This window comes from Peromyscus californicus, unplaced genomic scaffold (genome assembly GCF_007827085.1).
Source record: "Peromyscus californicus insignis strain IS unplaced genomic scaffold, ASM782708v3 Scaffold_10__1_contigs__length_136768540, whole genome shotgun sequence".
Classification (NCBI taxonomy): domain Eukaryota; kingdom Metazoa; phylum Chordata; class Mammalia; order Rodentia; family Cricetidae; genus Peromyscus; species Peromyscus californicus.
In genome coordinates this window covers 48,352,348-48,376,869 of record NW_026294391.1, presented here as the reverse complement: position 1 = coordinate 48,376,869, position 24,522 = coordinate 48,352,348, and the positions used below count along the sequence as shown (strand labels likewise).

Here is a 24,522-nt window from a genome sequence, read left to right as displayed (position 1 = left end):
TAGTGGTAAGGATTTTGGTTAGAGGACATGGCCTAAATATTTCTACAAGGAAGTTTAAGTCACATTTGAGGAGAACACGTACAACAGAGTATATCACAAGGAGACAATTGGCAAGAGGTAGAGGAGAGAGGTTCAGGATTCCCAAGAACTTGCTTAATGATTCTCACTGGAAACTGAGAGGGCCCCAACAACTCTAAGGAGCTAGAAGGCATGAGTGCCAGCCTGCTGCATTCAGCTAAGCCCAGCAGAGGCAGGAATGATAGGCTGTAACCCCAGACTTACTCTGTTTCTTCCTTAGGGAACAGGCAGTTGAGAACAGAAGGACAGTAGGTTCCTAAAATTGGTGCTCTCATGGAAACATGCAGAGGCTAACTTAGATTAACAAAGGGTGGATTCCTCTGGATAAAAGTGCTCACATAATTTCATTCTCCCCTTGGCAGGTGTCTGCATCACCAGCATCCTGCCCACACATCTTGCTGTTGTCACTAGACAGAGTCATCATGCCTCGTGGTCATAAGAGTAAGCGCCATGCCCGGAAGAAACGCCACCAGACCCGAGGTGAGGCTCGGGCTTGTAGAGGTGTTCAGGAAACAGTAGAGGAAACAACAGAGGCAGCAGAAAAGTCCTCTGCTGCTTCCCAGAGCCAGCCTGGGGCTGAGGCCTCCAGCACTCCTGAGGCTCCTCAGAAAGCAACAGCATCTGCCTCAAGCACTCTGAGTATTTCTTCCACTGAATCACGTGAGAGTTCCTTTGAGGAAAGTGATGAATTCCAGGAAAAGGAATCCTCTGTTGAGGACAAGCCCTGCACCATCTGTCCTCACCAAGATATGGTAGCAAGAAAGGTAATGGTGCTCTTACAGCAGCTGCTCCACAACTTCAATCGGAAGCAGCTTACTACTAAGGAAGACATGCTGAAGCTTATCACCAAGAAGTATGAAGACGACTTCCCTGAGATCTTCAGGAAAGCCTCTCAGAAGCTCGAAGATGCCTTTGCAGTGGAAGTGAGGGAAGTCAACTCCAGTGAGCCCTCATACAACCTCATCAGCAAGCTGAAGCTCCCCAACAATGGGAGGATTCGTGCTGGCAAAGGCTTACCCAAGACTGCTTTTGTGATGTGTGTCCTAGGTGTCATCCTTGTTAGGGGCAATTGTGCCAGTGAAGAAGAGATCTGGCAAATCCTGAAGACGAAGCGAATCTATCCAGGAAAGAAGCACTGCATCTTTGGTGAGCCCCGGAAGCTCATGACCCATTATTTGGTGAAGCTGAAGTACCTGGAGTACAGGCAGGTGGCTGGCAGTGATCCTCCACGCTATGAGTTCCTGTGGGGTCCCAAAGCCTATGCTGAAACAAGCAAGATAAAAGTCCTGGAATATTTGGCCAAGACAAACCAAACAACACCTAGTGCCATCTCTGCCCTTTATGAAGAGGTTTTGAAAGGTGACCAAGGACAAACAGAGGCCAGAGATGAAGATGACTCTGATGCCACTGACGAAACTAGTGAAGATTCTTCAGTAAAATTACCAGCTAATTCCACCGTCCCTGTTGACCCCTAAAGTTTTCCTGTCATTGAGATAAGGACATAAAGCATGAAAAAAAAAAGGTTTTCTTGAAAATATGAAATAATTTTACAGTTAGAAGGATTAAAAGATGTTCAAATCTAGCTTTCTTTCTTTCTTTTTTGCTATGTGGTTTGGTAAGGTTACATGCAATTAAATGTTATTCTTTGCTTATGAAATAAAGTTGAAGTAATTAAATTTTTATGACTCAAAATTTGTTCTTACCTGCTGTTCACCAAAACTTCCTTTAGCACACTGGTCAAACTGGGATGCTAAGTTAAATCATTTGCTTCTACTTTTAGAATTTTTACATCTAAGAACTGCAGCTCAATCACTATATTTAATTACTTTTATTAGTTAAGGTAGATCGAAAATATGAGGGTTTTTTTATGAAAGCTATTAATTGGAAATATAGTGAATAAAGAACATGGGGTATTAGGGGAAGATGAAATAATGTAACAGTGTGGGGGATACATGGGCTGCAAAGATGGTGCCAAGAGGAAGTTGGACATATGGAGCCCAAGTTGTTTATGCTGAGATTAGATACAAAACTCAGATAGGATGATATCAGTACATAAACAGCTCATAGATAAAGGAATGAATATAGGGTGACCTTTAAAACGATTGGTTGGTTCCTTTCACCCCCTCCTAGGGTTCTGAGTTTTTCTGCTATAAACGATGCTTACTGCCTAATAATAAATGAGTTCCTGCTTGACATGACTCCCCGCTGCATCTGATTGTCTCTGGGTAAGAGGAAGGCTGGGAAATGGGCGAGTGGTGCACTTACCTTTCCTTGGTTCTAGACCACCTCCTCAGAAGTGATCTAAATTCGGGATAGGTAAAGCCCCATAGCTGGCACTCCAATGTGGGGCTTGAAAGTACATTCGGCTAAGGCCATGCTGTCTTCCAGGGTAAGTGAAACCCTCAGTATGGGAAATGCAATTTTTCCAAAAGATCCCCAAGAGCCAAGGGAGGCTAAAGAAGGCAAAGAGGAACAGGAGGGTGAAGAGACCAAGTTTGACATGAAAGTGAAAGTCACCCCCTCCATGCCCCGTGAGCCATGCGCCCAAAGGAGCAGGCCCCCCTGCCTTACATCCCTGAAACAGGAATGTTCTTCACCATATACTACCCTTAGAAGGGACCTACGTGACTGGGGTACTGATGACCTGCCATTAGCTGGGGATCAGGGAGCCAATGAACTGACTTATGCAGAGGCCTGTATTACCCAGATAGGGCCCCAAGGGAGGCAAGGCACAGGGCCCCAAGAGCAGACCCCCCAGGCATTTACTGTTAATCTGGCCCCTTCCCCTAATATACCATAAGAATGGTACCTTTGGGAGTCCAAAGACCTTAAGGAACTCCACAAGGCAATGGCAGAGGATGGTTCGAATGCCCCTTGGTCCCAGACCCTACTGCGGAATATTGCATATAATCCCTGTGTCCCCAAGGATTGGCTGGACCTGGCTGAGGCTGCCCTTTCAAGCAGTCAATGTATCAAATAGTGTGCCAATTGAAAGGAGGAATACAGAGTCCAAGCAGAGGCCAATCAAGCTGCTCAGCCCATGATCCCAATTATTTATAGCATGTTGGAGGAAACTGCTGAAGTGTGCTCTACTGGGGTCGAGCAGACCATGGTCCTGGCGCCATACTGAGACCAAGTGTGACAAGTGGTGCTAGTGGCCTGGGGTAAGCTAGATGAGGGACCTACAGAATCCCCCATAGCCAGAGTCAGGCAGATGTCCAATGAGACCCTACCAGAGTTTATAGACCAGGTCCAACAGAGCATTAGTTGCAAACTACCAACTGGACACCTCTGGGACTAATTTATAAAGATTCTGGTCTGGGATGGAATGAATTCAGAACACCATGCTGCCTATCCAGGGCTGAAAGAGGCTCCCATGGGCTGATGGGTAGTTGCCACCCAGGATCTGGGCACCCAACATCACCAGACTCAGATGCTAGCCTTAGCATTTCAATTCCAGATGGCTGCCCTGATTGAGGCTTTCTCAAGGGTCCTGGCAACTCAGAGTCAGGGGACTGCAAAGCCTGCAACCTGGGGGCCTGCTTTAGATGTGGGCAGGAGGGACATTTTAAGCGAGAGTGTCCTCTGCAACAGCCTCTTGCCATCCAACAAAAGGTTTTAAGTCAGCCAGGAGAAATAAAGACCCCTTCCAATCCCTGCCCTAGGTACAGAAAGGAAAAAGGACTGCAGGTCAAAATCCAACGTAGATGGGAAATCTTTAAACTAGATAAGGGGGTGCCCTCCAGTCCCATTAGCCAAAGGAGGAACTCCCCTAGGGGGGAGGCATGGCCCCCCAGAGTGGCCCATGCCAACTGGACCGTTCCTTTGGTCCTGGGACACCACTCCAAGATGAGTATTATCATAGGTAGGAGAAGATTCCACTTCCTGGTGGATACAGGGGCAGACAGGATTGTGCTCCACCGAGAGGAGGTGCCCCCTGACTGGGACCTGACTGCGGGACCCCACATATTGGGAGTAGGGGGTAATGCTCAATCTCTTGAAACAGTCGCTCTCTTTAAATAGACCAGCCCAGACGGGGAACAGAGCAAGATATGCCCCCTGGTGGCTGAGAATATTACTGCCAACTTATTGGGGCAGGATATGTTGTCCCAAATGGATGCAGTACTCACCACCGACCAGAGTTTTCTATGATGATATTATGGAGGAAGAAGAGGCCCATGGAAGGGGATGGGGAGAAGAGGAGATAAAAGGAGAATACTTCTTCACCCACTATAGAAATGACTTCAAAAAATCCACTTGGTTTTACCCCCAACCCTAGAGGCCACTGCCCCACTGGAACCCACTTTTTGGTGGAGGCCAGGTGACCCAGTATGGGTGGAACAGTGGCCACTTGCTAAACCTAAATTAGAGGCACTCCATGCTCTGGTTAAGGAACAATCAGACCTTCCTTGGACATGTGCACCCTTCCATAAGTCCCTGGAACATACCTGTCTTTGTTATTAAAAAAGCCTCAGGAGCCTGGCACATGTTACAGGGTCTATGGAAAGTAAATGAGAGGATGGAGCTGGTAGGCACTCCCTTGAGGTGTCTGCCTTGGGTGCCAGCAATACTCTCAGAATATACCCTGGTGGTGATTGATGTTAAGGACTGTTTCTTTTCTATCCTCCTCCATCTGGATGATTGTGCCAAGTTTGCCTTCTCTATGCCCTCCCTCAATTTCTCCCAACTTGATCAGAGATTTGAATGGACTATATTACCCCAGGGAGTGGCTAATAGCCTGACCTTCGGCCAACAATACCTGGCTATCCTGTTAGGATCCTTGCTAAAGACGGATAAGACACTTACCTATGTTTATATGGATGATATTATTTTGGGACATAAGTACCCCTCTTGTCTGCAGGACTTGTTGGAGCAGGTGCTTGCATGGCTTCAGAGAGGAGGGTTCACAGTGGCTCCTAACAAAGTCCAGAGGGTACCCCCCTTTAAGATTCTTGACACCGAATTTACCCTGACCCAAGCCTGCCCACTTAAGCCTAAGCTAGACATTCCTGTGTCTTTGACTCTGGGAGAGATCAATTGGATACTACCTTGGTTTCCCATCTCCAAAGACAGTCTTGTACCCTTATTCTCCCTATTAAAAAATGAGTAACCTCAGGATGTTATTGCTCTTACCTCAGAACATTGGGCCATGCTTTTACAATTTCAGAATGCTCTTGATAAAGTTTCCCTGAAGAGGCATTCTGCTGACCTTCCCATTTCCCTCTGGCTGTTCACAAGCACTACGTTCATCTCTGAAGTGCTGGTGCAAAAAGGAGAGCCAATAGAATGGACCCATACCTCCCTGGGAGATACCCCAAGGGTATACTCCCAGGCTGACCAGCTTGCTGATGCTGTAATCAGAGGTCAGTCGCAAGCCCAGAGACATTTTGGAATGGATTCTCAGTCTATCATCTTCCCCTTCTGGATGGTGGATGTTGAATGGCTTTTTAGAGCCAATGCTCGTCTTGCCCTCTCCCTTGAAGGATTCCTGGGACGTCTTGATTGTCACTATGGACCCTCCCCATGGACAGTTATGCTTTGGAGGCTCCCGTTGAGGCTGCCCCTATTGATTTTACCTGAGCCTATTCTAGATGCTCTTCATGTGTTTACAGATGGGGCCCAAACAGCTCGGCTTATGCTGCTTTCAGGGACAATCAGGACTCTCTGAGCCTACAGGAATTCTGACCCTGTCAGGGATAAGCACAATATAAGGAAATGATTGCAGTTATTATGGCCCTCCAGAGTATTCAGGAACCTTTCAATTTGTATTCTGATAGCCTATATGTAGTAAATCTATTACCTCATTTATCCCAGGCCTATATTCACCTGGACACTAATCCCATTTCCCTGCTAATGGTGACCCTTAGAGGGTTACTGGAGGGAAGAAACTATCCTATCTATATTCAACATATGAGGGGACCTTCTAAGCTCCCGGGATTTCTGGCTATGGGAAATGACTGGGTGGATACTCTGGCCTTGGGTGCCCAAATATCAACATTACAAGAGGCCACTTGCCTACATGATCTGACTCATCTTAACTGGAGAGGTCTACAACATAGATTTCCTCATATTCCTATAAGGAACCTTTAAAAGATAGTTCATACCTGCAAGGCCAGCCAGCTCTTTCTAAGAGTACCCCCCCCACACACACACAAAAAAACAAAACAAAACAAAACAAAACAAAACAAAACAAAACAAAAAAAACCACCAGGAGTCAATCCTAGGTCCTGAGACCAAACATCCTCTGGCAAACTGATGTCACTCATTTTGCACCCTTTGGCAAGTTTAAATATATCTTTGTCTCAATAGATACCTTCTCAGGGGCCTTCTGGGCTTCAGCCCATACCAGCAAGAGGGTCAAACATGCACACTCTCACTTTCTTTAATGCTTTGCTACCTTGGGCTTGCCAGCACAGATTAAGGCAGACAATGGGCCTTGTTTCGTCAGTAAAACCATGACAGAATTCTTTGAACAATGGCACATAAAACATACTATGGGAATTCCCCACAACCCTCAGGGACAGGCAATCGTTGAAAGAAACATTCAATGTTTCAAAGAACAGCTTTTAAAACAAAAAGGAGGAGTAAGCCCCCATATTCAAATACATTGAAAGGACCAAGCAGATGCCATAACAGGCTGCTCAGTCTTCTCTCAGAGATCAGGCCTCAATTTCAGTTTCCTGAGACTTGAGCAAGCAGTTTCTGGGAGGGCCATAAACAAAAGACATGGTCCTTGCAGTAGCTCCCTTTTTGCACGTACTCTGACTGCTCAAAGTTCAGCCAGATGTTTACTCTCTGGGGCCCCTCACCAACTTAGAGTTATGTGCAGTACATGCTTGGCCAGCCAGCCCCCATGGTGGCTCAAGGACAAAGCCTGGGACTTGTGCTGGACTGCCCCCAAAGTAATAAATTGTAACCACCAACCAGTAAATTCAAAGGTTACATACCCTCACCCAATTAAAAGAGAACAGAGATAAAAATAAACCAACCCGAGTTGCACCCGTGCAAAACTCCTCCAACCCCCCTGAAGGGCTTGTGGATTTTGCCTTTAAAAAGCTAGCCACTGATCTGTTTGGGAGGCATCCAGGCAGTGGGACCAGATCTTGTGCTCATTGCATGAGTTGGCTGTTTGAAACCTGGGGCCTATGCAGGATTGTTTGGCTCGGCCTGGGAGGAGGGGACTAGACCTACCTGGACTGAGTCTACCAGGTTGACCTCAGTCTGTGGGGAAGGCTTTGCCCTGGAGGAGATGGGAATGGGGGGGGGGTTGGGGGGAAGGTGAGGGGGACGGGAGGGGGGAGAACAAGGGAATCCGTGGCTGATATGTAGAACTGAATTGTATTGCAAAATAAATTAATAAAAAAAAAAGAAAAGAAAAAAAAAAAAAAAAAAAAAGCTAGCCACACAAAGAAAAAGCAAGTTCCTCCTGGCCTCACAGTTACTATGAGTGAGTGCTTTGGATCAAGCTTTCCTGCCCGCGGCTTGTAAACAAAAAGAAATAAACCATGCTATTGCATTCTGAACCTAAGGTCTGTGGTGGTTATCTTTGGGGTCCCAATCTGGGCATAACAACATCAGGTCTTATTTACTATTATTTTGAATTTGTCCAAAGGAGCCAATAAAACCAGATTTCAAAAACATTGGGGTCAATTAAACCCCAAACCTCAAATTCAAGTACGATGGAAGGATCCTCTAACACTTCAGTGGAGAGGACCACATCCCCTGCTTACTGCGGGGAGAGGGTAGGGTTGTGTTTTCCCGTTTGGAGAGACAGCCCCGATCTGGCTCCTAGCCAGAAATCTAAAATTTCTTCCCACCCCCCCCACCCCAACAGAAAGATGCCCAAGGCAAGGCTGACTAACATGGAGAGAACAACATAGGTTTACAAGGCATGTCATCCCTTCCTAAAGGTACCCCTTTTTACAAACACAGGGAGTTAACCTCAGAGGCCTAGAGCCAAATATCCTCTGACAAACAGATGTTACCCATTTTTTACATCCTTTAGCAAACTTAAATATATTTTGTTTCAATAGAACAAAAGGGGGAATTAGGCCCCATATTCAGTTACTCTGAACCCTGCGGCTATCATGCTCTGGCCTTGGGGCTACAAGGACACCCATGTCAGGCCCTAATCAGGGCCTTCTGCTTCCCAGTCACTCCTTCGTGCCTCTTGTGGGGCAGGAGCTCCTGGAGTGACAGTCCCTATAGAAGCAATGACAGAATATAAGCTTGTGGTGGTGGGTGCTGGGGGCATGGGAAAGAGTGCCCTGACCACCCAGCTGATCTAGAACCATTTTGTGGATGAGAATGACCTTACCATAGAGGACTCCTATCGGAAACAGGTGGTCATTGATGGGGAGACATGTCTGCTGGACATCTTAGACACAGCAGGTCAAGAGGATTATAGTGCCCTGCGGGACCAGTACATGTGCACAGGGGAGGGTTTGCCATCAACAACACCAAGTCCTTTGAAGATATCCATCAGTATAGGGAGCAGATCAAGTGGGAGAAGGACTCAGACGATGTGCCAATGGTGCTGGTGGGGAACAAATGTGATCTGGCAGTTCATACTGTTGAATCTTGACAAGTCCAGGACCTTGCCCGCGGCTATGGTATCCCCTACATTGAAACATCAGCCAAGCCCTGACAGGGTTTGGAGGATGCCTTCTATGTGCTAGTAAGTGAGATAGTAAGTTTGGCAACACAAACTGTGAAAGTTAAACCCTTCTGATGAGAGTGGCCCTTGCTGCATGAGACGCAAGTGTGTGCTGTCCTGATGCCAGATTGCAGCCCAGAGGGACCCACACCAACCTCAGTGGGTGACCTGGGTGGTGATCAGTGCTGGAAATGGAGAGATCCTCAATAGCACCACTCGTGAGACTGTACCTGGAACCTGGTGGCCTGAACTGTTCTTCGATCTTTGTGACCTGGCAAGGGGCTCCTGGGATGTTGGGGACTGGAAGGACAGGTGCACTCTGCCTCATACCCCTGACCCCAGGAGCCTGGGGTGCTTTCACATTATGAAAAGAGTAGCCCTGCAGGACACTGACTTTTATGTATGTCCTATAAGTAATCAAACTACCATAGACGTTTCCAAATATGGTGGGGGGAATCTTGGAAGATGAGAGGCTAAAACCCCAGGCCACCCCAGGGACCTCCTAGTTGGCTGACACCTTTGGGGAAGCTGGGGGTGGCCTCACCTAGCCTCATCACTCAGCAGTGCCTTCCCCCATGAGGCCAAGTGGCAGCAGTGGCTGCCTTGAGGGCTTCCTGAGTCAGTGCTGTCGGACATTGACTTCGGTGAGATGGGTATCCATCTGTCCCCACCTGCTCTCCCCCCCCCCCACTGCTGGCATCACCTGCTTCGTCTATGGGCTCAGGTACCCCAGGCACCAGCAGTGACAGCCAGCAGCCGGTGCTCCCTCTCTCTGACTCTTCGGCCTCCCCTTCTTTCCTGCAGCAGCCTCTGCCACACACTTCAGGAGAGCTTTAACGCCTGGCCTGCCTCCAGCATCTACTGCCACTTCCAAGGGCTCCACCTCTGGCTCCTCAACATCCTCAGAGCCTGGGGACAATGGTAACTATACTGAGATGGACTTAGGGGTGGCCACTACCTTGCCACAACCTATTGCAGCACCCCCAAAGCCAGAAGGAGCCCAAATGACATCGGGCTTGAAGCACCTAAGTCTCATGGATCAGATGTCTGGAGTAGGGGCCTTTCTTCAAGTCAGCCAGTCCCTTGGTCCCCACCAGGGTGCCAAGGTCATCTGTGCAGACCCACGGTGGGGCGATATTGCCACAGTTCAGAGACCTTCTCCTCTACCACCACCATCACCCCGGTGTCCCCGTCCTTCGCCCACAACTCCAAGCGCCACAGTTTGGCCTCTGTGGAAAATGTCTCTCTCAGGAAAAGCAGTGAAGGCAGTGACCTCCTGGGAGGAAGTGATGAGCCAACCAATTCCCCAGGACAGACACTGCCCTCTGGCTGTGCCACCAGCGCCACAGGCTAGGCTGTGGAACCCAGGTCAGCCTGGAGCTTTGATTGGCTGTCCCGGAGGCAGTGGTTTTCCCATGCATGGAGAGACCTCTGTGGGTTTCTAGAACGGCCTCAACTATACCACTATTAATGTGAGGGATGAACAGGGGTCCTTGGCACAGTCTCAGCTGCAGCATCCACAGCCAGGAGACAAGAGTTCCTGGGGCTGGACTCGTAGTTTTTTTTGGGGGGGGCTCCTCAGCTCTGTCAGAAGCACTGGCACCAGTGGGATGTGTGGGGGCCCAGGCACTGGAGCCTTGAAATGCTACGGGTTCCATGGTCACCACACGAAACTCCAACCAACACTGCTCACTTTTCTTTAATTGTATTAGATAAGAAACCAAGAGACAAGGCCATCTCTCTCACCTGTTCCCACACGGGGCAATTGTCACCATTGCACTGTCTTGCATGTACAGAGCCAGATGTGGGACTGACAATTCTCCATGGGATTGTCCTCAAAGATGGATTAATCCTAGTAATTCCTAAATGTGACTTGAGCAGCCTCCTTTTGGAAATCATCAGCCATCTTTGGTGACAGGTGTTGGAAAGGATAGCTCTCTCTTTGTACCTTTAATGGGTTTCTTGACTCTTCTCTGTGTAGATGTTCATGTAAGTACTTCAGATGATAAAATCCTTTTCTCCCACCCACGAGCCTCCTGTCCAAACCTTTAGCTCACATTCCTTGAACCAAATCTCAATGTAGGCATGCTCATAGCACAAGGCTGATTTCCTAGAAGGGCTGAGCTTGCCAGCAGCCATCACAGGGCTAGATTGCAAGACAAAGTTAAATATAAATTGACCCACACCTCTCACTAATTCTCAAGATTTACTTTCCTGTAGTTACACAGGGCACACAATACTAGAGTAAAAGTCTGTTTGGGTGTGTGCTCTACTTTATTGAGATACTCAAAAATCCCCTAAAATTTTTAACTAGTGTTGGGACTAGGAACTTACACTGTGTTTGCTTCATAACTAAATCCCCCAGGGGCAATAGGGCTGATCTGCCAATGACAACACACTTAAACAGATGTGACACACCCTCAGTGTTTGGAGTGGTCACCACAGGACACAAATGACACATGTCCCTGCTACAGCTGGAGTAATCTTCATAAAGAGGTGCCCTGAGCCTGAACCTTAAAATAAGATGGGCTTGCTTAAAAACAAAAAGGGAAAATCTATGAGGAATACATGGGCTGCAAAGATGGTGCCAAGAGGAAGTTGGACAAATGGAGCCCAAGTTGTTTATGCTGAGATTAGATACAAAACTCAGATAGGATGATATCAGTACATAAACAGCTCATAGATAAAGGAACGAATATAGGGTGATCTTTAAAACGATTGGTTGGTTCCTTTCACCCCCTCCTAGGGTTCTGAGGTTTTTCTGCTATAAACGATGCTTACTGCCTAATAATAAATGAGTTCCTGCTTGACATGACTCCCCGCTGCATCTGATTGTCTCTGGGTAAGAGGAAGGCTGGGAAATGGGTGAGTGGTACACTTACCTTTCCTTGGTTCTAGACTACCTCCTCAGAGGTGATCTAAGTTTCTGGTGGGGTAAAGCCCCACATAACAGGATATATAATTTTCATTGGTCATGTAGGTAGGTGGTGGGCTAATTGGACTCAAAGAAATGTCAGTACATACATAACCTCAGATGATATGCTTCAGAGTCAAGGGGCCTAATCTTTTAAGTCTGTGTTGGTTTCCAAAACAAAATATACAATGGGTGGGAGATATGATTTCTTAACTGATACTTAATTTTCTATATCTCAGAGGCTAGGAAGTACAAGTTCAGGGTGTCTACTGTCCAGTTCCTGAGGACAGTGTACTTCCTGACCTATAGAGAAGAATGGAGGGAAGAAAAGAAGGAGGAAAGAGACAGGGGTTGAAAGAAAGAGAGGGAAGAGGATGGAGGAAGGGGAAAGGGAGAAGGAGAATGTAGCATGAATCTTAAAAGGTCTTATTAATAAAAAACAAACCCAGAGCCAGATATTGGGGTGAATGCTGAATGTTCAAAGAAACAGAATAAGCCACAGCCAGCCTCACCTTGCCAACTTCTCAGCTGATCTTGTTTCCTCAAACTGGATGCCTCTGAGTCCTCATCCAAATGGATCTCAGCTGACTGCTGCTAAAAGCCTAAAAGCTTAAAAAGCTTCTAGTTCCTGGTCCTTATGCCTTATATACCTTTCTGCTTCCTGCCATCACTTCCTGGGATTAAAGGTGTGTGTCTTTACCAAGCAAGACATGAGATCTCAAGTGCTGAGATTAAAGATATGTGTCACCATGCCTGGCTGTTTCCAGTGTGGCCTTGAACTCACAGAGATCCAGATGGATCTCTGCCACCAGAATGCTAGGATTAAAGGTTTGTGCTACCACTGCCTAACCTCCATGTTTAATATAGTGGCTGTTCTGCTCTCTGACCCCCAGATAAGTTTATTGGGGTGCACAGTATGTCAACTACAGGAGAATGAGGAGGGGAGGATGGAAGGAGATGAGGGTAGAGGAGAGAGACTGGGAAAACTAGGGGAGGATACAGGGAAAAGGAGGGAGAGAAGGAGAAGGAGAAAAGAGAGAAATAGAAATATGGAGAGGGATGGAGAAAGAAAGAGAAATTCTGCTCTTTTGTTATAGGGCCATGATCGAGTCGACAAGATTATGAAGTAGATTACAGCTAATATTTAGAAAGCCAACCCACCAGAAATGTACATATCTGATGGAGGACAAACTCATATGCAGGATGATGAGGATTATTGCCTTTTGAATAGATGACTGCTTCTTACTGTAAATCTCTTATGTAATGTCATTGCTTCCCCTCACCCATAACAGCTTTGGGACTTGTTCCACAACCTTAGCAATATATTCCTCATTTGTTAGGTACAGTTATTCCTATATATTGATAGAAGGACGACTTCTTCCACATACTGTGTAATTCTCATGAGAAAAATAAGTCCCATAGTCACATATTTGTTCCACATTTCAATAAAAACTTAGGAGTCTGTTTTCTATAATTATCTTTATGACAGAGCAATTTGGTCAGACAAGGTGTCTATGTAAAAAATTTACAAATGGGACTTTCACAGATAGACTCAATGCAGAATTGCATCATCTCTGGATTTGTTGAATCAAAACGTCTCAGAGAAGAACAGAATGCCTTGAAATCATCTTGCCTGATAATAATGGGGAGTGCAACTCAGCAATCCTTTCTTTGACTTCAGAAGGCTATTAACACTTTGTGTATACTTTCACCTTGGTTTATTGATGCAAGATTTTAGCTTAGGAGACTAACTTTTTATGTTTTAGCCCTGAGATCTGTATGATTAACAGAAAGAGTTTGTTAACCTATTGACCAGCTCTGGAGAGAGATAATTTTCTCACACAGTCATGGGAATGAATGCCACAAGTGGCCAGAGTGGCTGGGAGATGCAAGGACCCAGATTTTGTACAAAATAGTTACAGATCACCTCTTTGTTCTAACCACTTAGGGTAAAGGTGTATTTTTTAGATCTGAAAGGTTCTTTATTGCCAGTTAATGTTTGATGAATATGCTGATGCATATCAAATGCTTCAGGCTTCCCCTATGGTTTACTCTGGCTTCCTTGGTTCAGTTGCATTCCTGGCATGCCAGGAGAGAATCAGTGTCTGCTATGTTTCGCCTTTTTTGAGATAAATTGATCACAAACTTTTAGCTTATATATTTAGTCACACTTAGGTAATGTAGAATAGTACACATATTCTCTTTTCCCTTTTTAGATTTCTCTATTGGCTTAGTTTCTCCCCTTCATGACCCCTTACCCTTTAAGAGATAGCTGGAACTTTTTACAGCCACATCTGCCAGCAACCATAAAAAAAGTGAACAAGTTATTGCTTTGTATGACTCTTATCTGTTTTATGACCCTGGGAAAGAAGCATTGTAACCTTTCTATTTCCAAAGAATTGCTGTTGTATATGTATATAAACTGGAAACATTTGAAATGAGGGGCAGAACAATGCTATGTCTGGAAAAGCATGCATGTGAGTTATTTTGTAGCCCCTCAAGTCAAAAATATTCTAAGTTCCTTTTGCTATGCTGCACCTTCTGACCTGAATTCTGGAGGTAGCCTTACAGAGCTAGACTCTGAGGCTGTTGATAGGGCCATGAATCACCAAATGAGGGCTTCACCTTCTTAACATCATTAAATCATAATTACTTCTGAAGTCTACAAGTAGACTAGATATTATAACTGTAACTCTTGCTTGGCAACTGTTTTGTTATATGTAATTTTACTATATTAAAGTTAAAACTTTCCTTTTTAATTAAACAGAAAAGGGGAAATGCTGTGGGATAATGCTTTTGTACACAGGTTTAATAAAATGCTGATTGGCCAGTATCCAGGCAGGAAGTACAGGCAGGGTAAGCAGACAAGGATAATTCTGAGAAGAGGAAGGCTAAGTCAGGAGACACCAGCCTGCCATCTAGGAAGCAGGATGTAATGGCACACATGTAAAGCCACAGAACACGTGGCAACATATAGATTAACAGACAGTTGATTAGCTTGATCTGTTTGGGAGGCATCCAGGCAGTGGGACTGTGTCCTGTACTCAGTGCATGAGTTAGCTGTTTGAAACCTGGGGCTTATACAAGGACACTTGGCTCAGCCTGGGAGGAGGGGACTGGACCTGCCTGGACTGAATTTACCAGGTTGAACTCAATCCTCAGGGGAGTCTTTGCCCTGGAGGAGATGGGAATGGGGGGTGGGCTGGGGGGAAGGTGGGGGGTGGGTGGGAGGAGGGAGAACAAGGGAATTCATGGCTGATATGTAAAATTAAATTAAATTATAAAATAAAATAAAAAAATTGGCAAAAAAGAAATGGGCTGAGTTTAAGTGTAAGAGCTAGTCAGTAGGAAGCCTGAGCTAATGGCCAAGCAGTTTTAATTAATAAAAGCCTCTGTGTGTTTACTTGGATCTGAGCAGCTGTAGACCAGGCAGGACACAGGAAAACTTTAGCTACAGAAGTCCATCATTATAATGCCACCAGATTTTTTTTTTTGAGACAGGGTTTCTTTGGCAGCCTTGGCTGTCCTGGAACTAGCTCTGTGGATTAGGATAGCCTCAAACTCACAGAGCTCCACCTGCCTCTGCCTCCCAAGTGCTGGGATTAAAGGCTTGCACTGCCATAATCCAGTTATTTTTTATTATTTATTTTTATTTTATGTGCATTGGTGTTTTGCCTGCATGTAAGTCTGTGTGAAGATGTCAGATTCCGTGGAACTAGAGTTGCAGACAATTGTGATCTGCCATGTTGGAACTGAACCCAGATCCTCTGGAAGAGCAGCCAGTTCTCTCAACCACTGAGCCATCTGTTCAACACCTCCCACCACATTTCATAATAATACCTTTCCATGGTAATTTAAAGATCACATACTTTCAATTCATAGTGGCAAACTACTTTCATAAGTAACTTTAAGATAGTGTATACATGGGGAACTCTCTACTTTGACAGGAATGGGAGGTGCCATGTATTCTATCTTCACTGTTAGGGTACACTGTTTGCATAGCAGGTGGTCTGTGCATATTGTTCCCAAAACTTTTCTGAGAAATAGGAAGAATGACCTTTGTTTAAGATTAGATGTAGAGAAGTTACTACATTGGATTTTTTGCCTTGCCCTGGAAAAATCGGATTCAATTGCATTAGAAGGGTATCTAAGAGGAGTTTCTTTTGATTGTGATTTGGAAAACTTCAACTGAGGGTTACATTTTGTTATGGTTGCAAGGAATGTATGTAAAGATGGAAAACTATAAGAAGATCTTTGAAAGCAACCATGTTGAGTACAAAATTTGCCTGCCACAGATCTCTGTGTTAGCAAACTCCATATAGCTATGGCCAACCAAGACAAGAGTCTGTTCTCTAAAATAGATCTGAGAGAGGTCAGAATTTTATTATAAGAAGATATTCTCAGTTAAGGGAGATGAGTTGGATTCCCCACAAGAAGTCAAAGTAAGAACAGTGAGTGAGGATTGATGGGACCACACTTACTATGGTATACTTATATCATTGTTAAAATTCATGTTGAAATTTAATTCTCATCTGATTTATCAGTGTGACTAGCAAACCTTGAAGTAGTGATTAAGCATATACTTGTTCATAGACAATTAATTAATTTATGTATATCTTAACAGTATATCTCTGGTGAATTTAGAATATATTTGTATCCTGAACACATTCTATTTCTCAGTGAGATACTCCAGTTCACATGAGGACTCTATAGGTGGTTCCCACCAGAAAGGCCACTGGTAGATTGGCAATGCTCCAGTAGAAGGCCAAATATACATGAATGTAGAGGAAGCACAAATTCAAATGAATGGATAAAAGATAAAGAGAACACAAAATTGAGTGTTTAGAAAACAGTGTGAGGTAGGTCTGGAAAAAGTTGGGAAAGGGGTGAATATGGTCAAAACTCATTGGATGAAATTCTCAATGAAATAAAAAAAATGAAAGGTAGCCTTCATCAGATGTGGTCTATCAGTGTCTCAGTCTCCAGAGCTTTATGCTGACAAATTCTCCATCTATATAAATTACCCCAAATGTCGTATTCTATTATAACAATAGAAAACATGATAAGGCAGCACTACATCATCTACTTCAATAGAGATAAAAGCCAAAATTTGGCTCTATCCATGATACCATCAGCTAAAAACCAAGAGAGGGCTTGATAACAGAGCCTCCCTGTTAGCTTGAATGCTCCAGCCTAATGTATGTCATTTTTCAGACTAAAAGTGAAACCAATAAAAATAGAAGGCTGGATCCTCACTCTGGCCAGGGAAGAAGGTAGGCTAACAGCAGATCTTCATATCTCCTTCAGCTCCTCTAAATCCAATCTCCCAGTCTCATGCCCTTCACTTCAGAAGACCACCAGCTGAAGCCACCACCCCATTCCCATTTCCAGTGGACCACACAGATCATCCCCTGCTAAACTCTGTCCTCCTGCACATTGCATTATCCCAGGCCCCAACTCCAGCAGGCATTTTCTGGGAACACAGAGGCTACTCTTACCAAGGAAACAAGTAGGCTAACTGTAGATCTTTATTCTCCATTTTTCTATTCCAAATTCAATCCCCTAGTCTCATCCCCAACTCCTTTGCTGTGGCCTCTTCTTGTTCTCAACTCTCATCCCCAGGGGATGAATCAGATGTCAGCTCTCAATGCCTAGACAGATTTTACCTGAAACTCCCAGTGGCCACACCTATTAGCATCCCAGAAGACTTTCCTAACAGGCAACACACAAGCACCACAAGCTCCTAAAAACCAGAGAGGGCAACAAAAAACAAGGAACAAAACACCCACCCAACAAAGACAAGACCAGATATCAGCACCTAGGATTACACTCTTCCCATTCCCAGATACCTAGCTACCAGTGTGAAAACACAACCAATAACATCTAGGACAATATGTCTCCACTAGAGCCTAGCAAGCCTACTACAGTAAGCCCTGAGAATTGCAACAAAGCTAAATCACATAAAAAAGACCTTAAAGTAGGTTTTGTGAATTTAAGAGGACCTTAAAGACAAAATGAAGAAGTACCTTAAAGAAATCTATGAAAACACAAAGAGTCAAAAGAAAAGAATAAAACAGCTCAAGACCTGAAAGTGTAAATAAAATCAATAAAAAGAGGGAAATTTATGTAGATGAATTTCTAAACACTCTTATTAAATAAAAAACACAGAGCCAGATATAGGGGTGAAAACTTGAGAAATTAGGGAAACAGGGAAAGCCACAGCTAGCCTTATCTCACCAACTCCGCAGCTTCCAAATGCGAGCTACTTCCTGTCTACCTATGCCTGTATGCCTTGCTGTTCTGTCATCTGATTTTCTGTCTCTGTTCAGCTATATCACTTCCTCTTCCTGCCCAGCTCTGTCACTTCCTGTCTGTCTGTACAGACCTCCAGACCTCCATGGTTAACTAATGCTGGAATTTAAGGCATGTGCCACCACATCTGGCTCTGTTCCCAGTATGGCCTTGAACTCACATAGATCCAAACAGATCCCTGCCTCCTAAGTGATAGGGTTAAAGGCATAGGCTACTATTGTCTGACTTCTATATAGTGGCTGGCTTTTTTCTCTGATCTCCAGGCAAATTTTATTGAGAGAATCTGTATATTGGGGAACACAATATATCACTATAAATCTGAAAATGAAAAATTTAGGAATTCAGACAGGAACCTCAGAGGCAAGCCTAACTAACAGAATACAAGAGATGGAAGAGAGAATTTCAGGTATTTAAAAAAATGATAAAACAAATAGATATCACAGTCAAAGAAAATGTTAAATCCAAAAATCTCCTTACACAAAACATTTAGAAAACTTGGGACACTATGAAAAGACCAAATCTAAGACTAGTAAGAATGGAGGAAGGAGAAGAATCTCAGGTCAAAGGCATAGACAATATTTTCAACAAAATCATTGAAGAAAAATTTCCTAGCCTAAAGAAGAAGACTAACAAAATACAAGAATCACACAGAACACCAAAATTGGACCAGAAAAGAAAGTCCTTGGGGCATATAATAATTATAACACTGAATGTACAGAACAAAGAAAGAACATTGAAAGCTGAAAGAGAAAAAGATCAAGTAACATATAAAGATAGACTTATTTGAATTACACCTGCCTTCTCAATGAAGACTCTAAAAGCCAGAAGGGCTTGGACATGTGTGCTAAAGACTCTAAGAGACCAGATGCCAGCCCAGACTACTATATCCAGAAAGATTTCAATCACAGCAGATGGAGATATTACATAATAAAACAATATTTAAGAAATATCTATCTAAACTCCATCCTTACCCAAGGCACTTGAAAGAAAACTCCAACTTAAGGAGGTTAATTATACCAAGAAGAAACAGGTAATAAATAATCCCAGAGGAGGGGAAACACATACACACACACACACACACACACACACACACACACACACACACACCACTGCCACCAACGTCACCACCACCACTACCACCACCACCACCACCACCACCACCACCACCAACAACAACAACAACAACAACAACAACAAGAAAATAACAGGAATTAAAAAAACCCCACTGCACATTGATCATTGATATCCCTGAAGACAATGGTCTCAATTCCTCAGTAAAAAGACAGAGACTAACAGAATGGATGAGAAAACAGGATTAAACTGCTGCTGCATCCAAGAAACACACCTTAACATCAAAGATAGTCATTACCTCAGGATGAAGGGTTGGAAAATAATATTCCAAGCAAATGGATCTAAGATGCAAGCTGTTACAGTCATTTTAATATCTAACAAAATAGACTTCAAACCAAAGCTAATCAGAAGAGATAGGAAAGGTACTTCTGATTCATCAAACAAAAAATCCATGGAAAAGACATTGGAATTCTTAACAACTATGCCCCAAACACAAGTGCACCCAAGTTAGTAAAAGAAACACTACTACAGCATAAATCACATATTGGCCCTCACACACTGATAGCCAGAGACTTTAATATCTGACTCACACCAATGGACAGTTCATCCAGACAAAAACTAGAGAAATGCAGGAGCTAACTGACATTATAAACCACATGGACCTAACAGATATTTACAGAACATTTCACTCAAACACAAAAGAACAAACACAAAAGCACCTCATGAAACTTTCTCTAAAACTGACCAAATACTTGGGCATAAAGCAAGTCTCAACAGTTACAAGAAAATTAAAATAACACCCTGCAATCTATCTGACCACCACAGATTAAATTAGCTGAATATCAACAATCACAGAAGCAGCAGAAAGCTTACAAACTCATGGATACTGAACAACACTCTTCTGAATGACTACTGGGTCAAGACAGAAGTTAGGAAAGAAAACACTTTCTTAAACATTTTCAAGAAATGAATGAATAACATACTCAAAACTGTAGAGCACAATGAAGGCAGTTCTAAGAGGTAAATTCATAACACCAAGTGTCTACATAAAAATATTAGAGAGATCTCATACTAACAACTTAACAGCACACCTAAAAGCTCTAGAACAAAAAGAAGAAATTGCATCCAAAAGGAACAGATGGCAAGAAATAATAAAACTGAGGGCTGAAATCAATAAAATTGAAACATAGAAGCAAAAAAGACAATATAAAGATTAATGAAATAAAGTTGGTTATTTGAAAATAATAAGATTGAGAAATTCTTATCCAAATTAATTAAAATGCTGAGAGATAATATCCAAATTAAAAAAATTAGAAAGGAACAGGGGGACACAACAAACACCAAGGAAATCCAGAAAATCATAAGGACATATTTTTAAAATTTGTACTACACCATTGGAAAATCTAAGAGAAATGCATAATTTTCTTGATACATACTACTTTCCAAAGTTAAATTAAAATGAGATAAACAATGTAAACAGGCATTTAACCCCTAGTGAAATAGAAAGTCAGTAAAAGCCTTTAAAAAATAAAGTAAAGCTCAGGGCTAGATGGTTTTAAAGCAGAATTCTACCAGACTTTCAAAGAAGACTGTGGTAGGTAGTTTGAATGTAATTGGCTTCCCTAATCTCATAGGGAATGGCACTATTAGGACGTGTGACATTGTTGGAGTGGGTATAGCCTTGTTGGAGGAAGTGAGTCACTGTGGAGTGGGGCTTTGAGGCCTCTTTTGCTCAAGCTTCCCTCAGCATGACTGTCAGTCAACATCCTGTTGCCTTCAAGATGTAGGACTCTCAGCTATTCCTACAGTACCATGTGTGCCTATATGCAGCAATGATCTTTACCACTATGATAATGAAGTGAACCTCTGAAACTGTAAGTGAGCCACCTCAATTAAATGCTTCCTTTACTAGAGCTGTGTGGTCATGGTGTCTCTTCACAGCAATAAAAAGCCCTAGCTAAGACAAAGACTTAATGTGAATACTCCTCAAATTATTTCACAAGATAGAAAAAGAAGAAATATTTATCCATTTTGTTTTATGAGGCTACGGTTATCCTGATACCAAAAATCAAATAAATAGCGATCAACGAAATAGAATTACATACCAGTTTCCCTTAATTAATACAGACACAAAAATTCTCTATTAAATACTTGAAAATTGAATCCACGAACAAATCAATAAGATCATCCACCATGATCAAATAAACTTCATCCCAGAGATGCAGAGATATTTCAATATTTATAAAGTGATAAATGTAATCTATAGTATCCACAATCTTAAAGAAAAAATACATGATCATCTCACTAGATGTTGAAAAAGCCTTTGACAAAATCCAGGCCCCATTCATGATAAAAGTCTTGGAGAGATCAAGGATACAAGGGACATACCTAAATATAATAAAGGCAATATACAACAAACCTCTACCCAAAAGCAATTAAACTTTGAGAGAAACTCAAAGCAATTCCACTAAAATAAGGAACAAGCAAAGTTTTCCACTCTCTCCTTATCTATTCAGCATAGTACTTGATTTTTTAGTTAGAGTAATAAGACAATTGAAAGAGATCAAGGAGATACAAACTGGAAAGGAAGAAATCAAACTAGCTTTATTTGCTGATAATATGATTGTATACATAACTGACCCTAATAGTTCCACTGGGAAACCACTACAGCTGACAAACACTTTGAGCAAAATAGCTGGATACAAAATTAACTCACAAAATTCAGAACAGCAACTTTCACAATAGCCTCAAATAATATAAAATGTCTTGGGGTAACTCTAAACAAACAAGTAAAAGATTTATGATAAAAATTTCAAGACATCGAGAAAATAAAGTGAAAAATTTATCATAAGATATAAAGATTGTTCATGCTAATAGAACAGTGGGATTAATATAGTAAACATTGCTATCCTAGCAAAAAAAATCTACAGATTCAACACAATTGCCATCAAAATTGCATCACAGTTCTTCACAGATCATGAAAAGACAATTTTCACCTTCATAAGAAAACACAGACAGTCAGACAGACAGACAGCCCCCCCAAAGCCAGGAAACTAAAGCAATCTGAATAATAACAGTACTGCAGGAACTATCACTATTCCCAATCTCAAGTTGTATTACTGAACTATAGTAATAAAAACAGCATTGAAATGGCACAAAACAGACATGTTGATCCACAGAATTGATCTGAAGACCCAGACATAAATATATACACCTATGTAAGCCTGATCTTTGATAAAGATGTCAGAAATACACACTGGAAAAGACAGCATCTTCAATAAATGGTGCTGGTGAAACTGAATGTTTGCAAATAGAAGAATCCAAAAAGATCTATACTTATCATCCTGCACAAAAACTCATGTCCAAAGGATCAAAGACTTCAACCTAAAACCAGATACATTGAACCTGATGGAAGAGAAAGTATGGAATAGCCTTAAACTCATTGGCACAGAAGACAGCTTCCTAAACAGATAGCACAGAGACTGAGATCATCAATCATTAAATGAGACATCATGAAACTGAAAACCTTCTGCACAGCAAAGGGCATTGTCATTTGGACAAAGTGGCAGCCTACAGAATATGAAAACATTTTTGCCAATAACATATCCAACAGAAGACTAATATCTAAAACATAAAAATAACTGAAAAGTTAGTCATTAAGAAAACAAATAACCAAATTAAAATGGAGTGCAGATCTTAACAAAGAATTCTCAAAAAGAGGAACCTCAAATGGCTGAGAAACACTTACCTGTCGGGACTGAATCTACCTCAGGGGAGTCTTTGCCCTGGAGGAGATGGGAATGGGGGGTGGGCTGGGAGGAAGGCGGGGGGGGGGGGGGGGGGGATCGGCGGGAGTGGGGAGAACAAGGGAATCCATGGCTGATATGTAAAATTAAATTAAATTATAAAATAAAATAAATTAAAAAAAAGAAATGTTCAACATCGCTAGTCAGCAGGGAAATGTAAATCAAAACTACCTTGAGATTTCATCTTATACCTGACAGACTGGCTAAGATCAATTCAACAAGTGACAGGTCATGCTGGTGAGGATGTGGAGTAAGGGGTACTCTCATCCATTGCTGGTGGGAGTTCAAACTTCTACAGCCACTGTGGAAATCAGTGTGGCAGTTCCTCAAAAAGATGGGAATCAATCTATCTCAAGATTCAGCTATACCACTCTTGGGCATATATCTAAAAGATGCTTCATCCTACCATGGAAACACTTTTTCAACCATATTCCTAATAGCCAGGAAAAGCTAGATGTCATCCTCAACAGATGAATGCATAAAGAAAATGTGCTACATTTACACAATGAGTAATATTCCCCAGGACTAAAAAAAAAAATCTTGAAATTTGCAGTTAAATGGATGAACTGGAACAAAACATCCCAAGTGAGGTAATCCAGACTCAGAAAGCCATATATGGCATGAATTTGCTCACATGTGGATGTTAGCTCTTAAGTCAATGAAAACAAGCTACAATGAGTGGAACCACAGAGGTTAGGTGTAGAGTAAGGGACTTGAGGAAGAGGGGCAGATACTTTCCCTAGGAAAGAGAAATAGAATAGATAGTTATATATGAATAGGGGTGCTGGAATGTTAGGATCACATGGGGTGGAGGTGGGGAAGGAGAGAGGGGACAAGGGAGGGAATATACAGATAGATAAAAGTAAGGGCCATTTGAGGATAAGTATGGAAAGTAAATACAGTAGAAGCTCATAAAATATATACATATATGAAGATGAACTAAAGGAATTTACCAAATAATGGAGGAGACAGAGTCCCAGTTGGTCATCTCTTTTCACCAAATGAAGCATCCAGTACTGGGATTGGTTTACATCCAATTGAGTTGTTGGCCAAAGGGTCCAGTAGGAATTCCCAAATGATGCAGACTGTTGCCAAGATTTAAGTTGTTCTCCACAAACTGACAGCAAGGACCCACTGCTGAAGACAACACTTATATAACCCATTGAACATGAAGAAGTCATGCAGGTGTCTACATAGAGTCTTCACTCTTCCTTTCTAGTGTTTTGGGTATGGGAAGGTATCCTGCAGGCTACCAAAAGATACATAAACACAAAAAGAGACACAAAGCCTTTCATCTAAAATGGTGTCATGCCTGCAAGATATATGAGGGAAATGGACACATACAGCTTGTGGGAATAGTCAACCAGTGTCTGATTTGACTTAAGACCCACTCCAAAAGAAAGAACCCATTCCCAATACTACTTGGTTGACCAAGAACCTGAGACTAGATAGCTCATAGACCTAGAGCAAAACTAAATACTACTATCCAAAAAAAAAAAAATAGAAACAATATGACACCTAATGACATCCTATTTCATTCATAGATCAGAGCACTGCTCAAGCATCATCAGAGAAGCTTTGTCCTGTTGGAAACAAATACAGAGACCCACAGCCAGACATATTTGCTGAGAATGAGAGACTTTGAACCACTCAGTCCTAAATGGGATGTCCCTATCAAATCTTTC

General features: G+C 42.8%; 1 protein-coding gene and 1 pseudogene across 1 annotated transcript; both read left to right on the top strand.

The window, feature by feature from the left end:
* Positions 1–500: 500 nt before the first annotated feature.
* On the top strand, positions 501–1,553 carry LOC128116639 (melanoma-associated antigen B3-like). Its single transcript, XM_052748084.1, has one exon. The coding sequence runs from the start codon at positions 501–503 to the stop codon at positions 1,551–1,553; it is 1,053 nt and encodes a 350-aa protein (XP_052604044.1).
* A 6,723-nt stretch (positions 1,554–8,276) lies between these two features.
* Positions 8,277–8,855, top strand: LOC128114855 (GTPase HRas-like; annotated as a pseudogene).
* Positions 8,856–24,522: the final 15,667 nt, after the last annotated feature.

What these genes read in the sequence shown, in the direction of transcription:
- LOC128116639 (XM_052748084.1), top strand. Translation starts at nt 501, where the DNA reads ATGCCTCGTGGTCATAAGAGTAAGCGCCATGCCCGGAAGAAACGCCAC.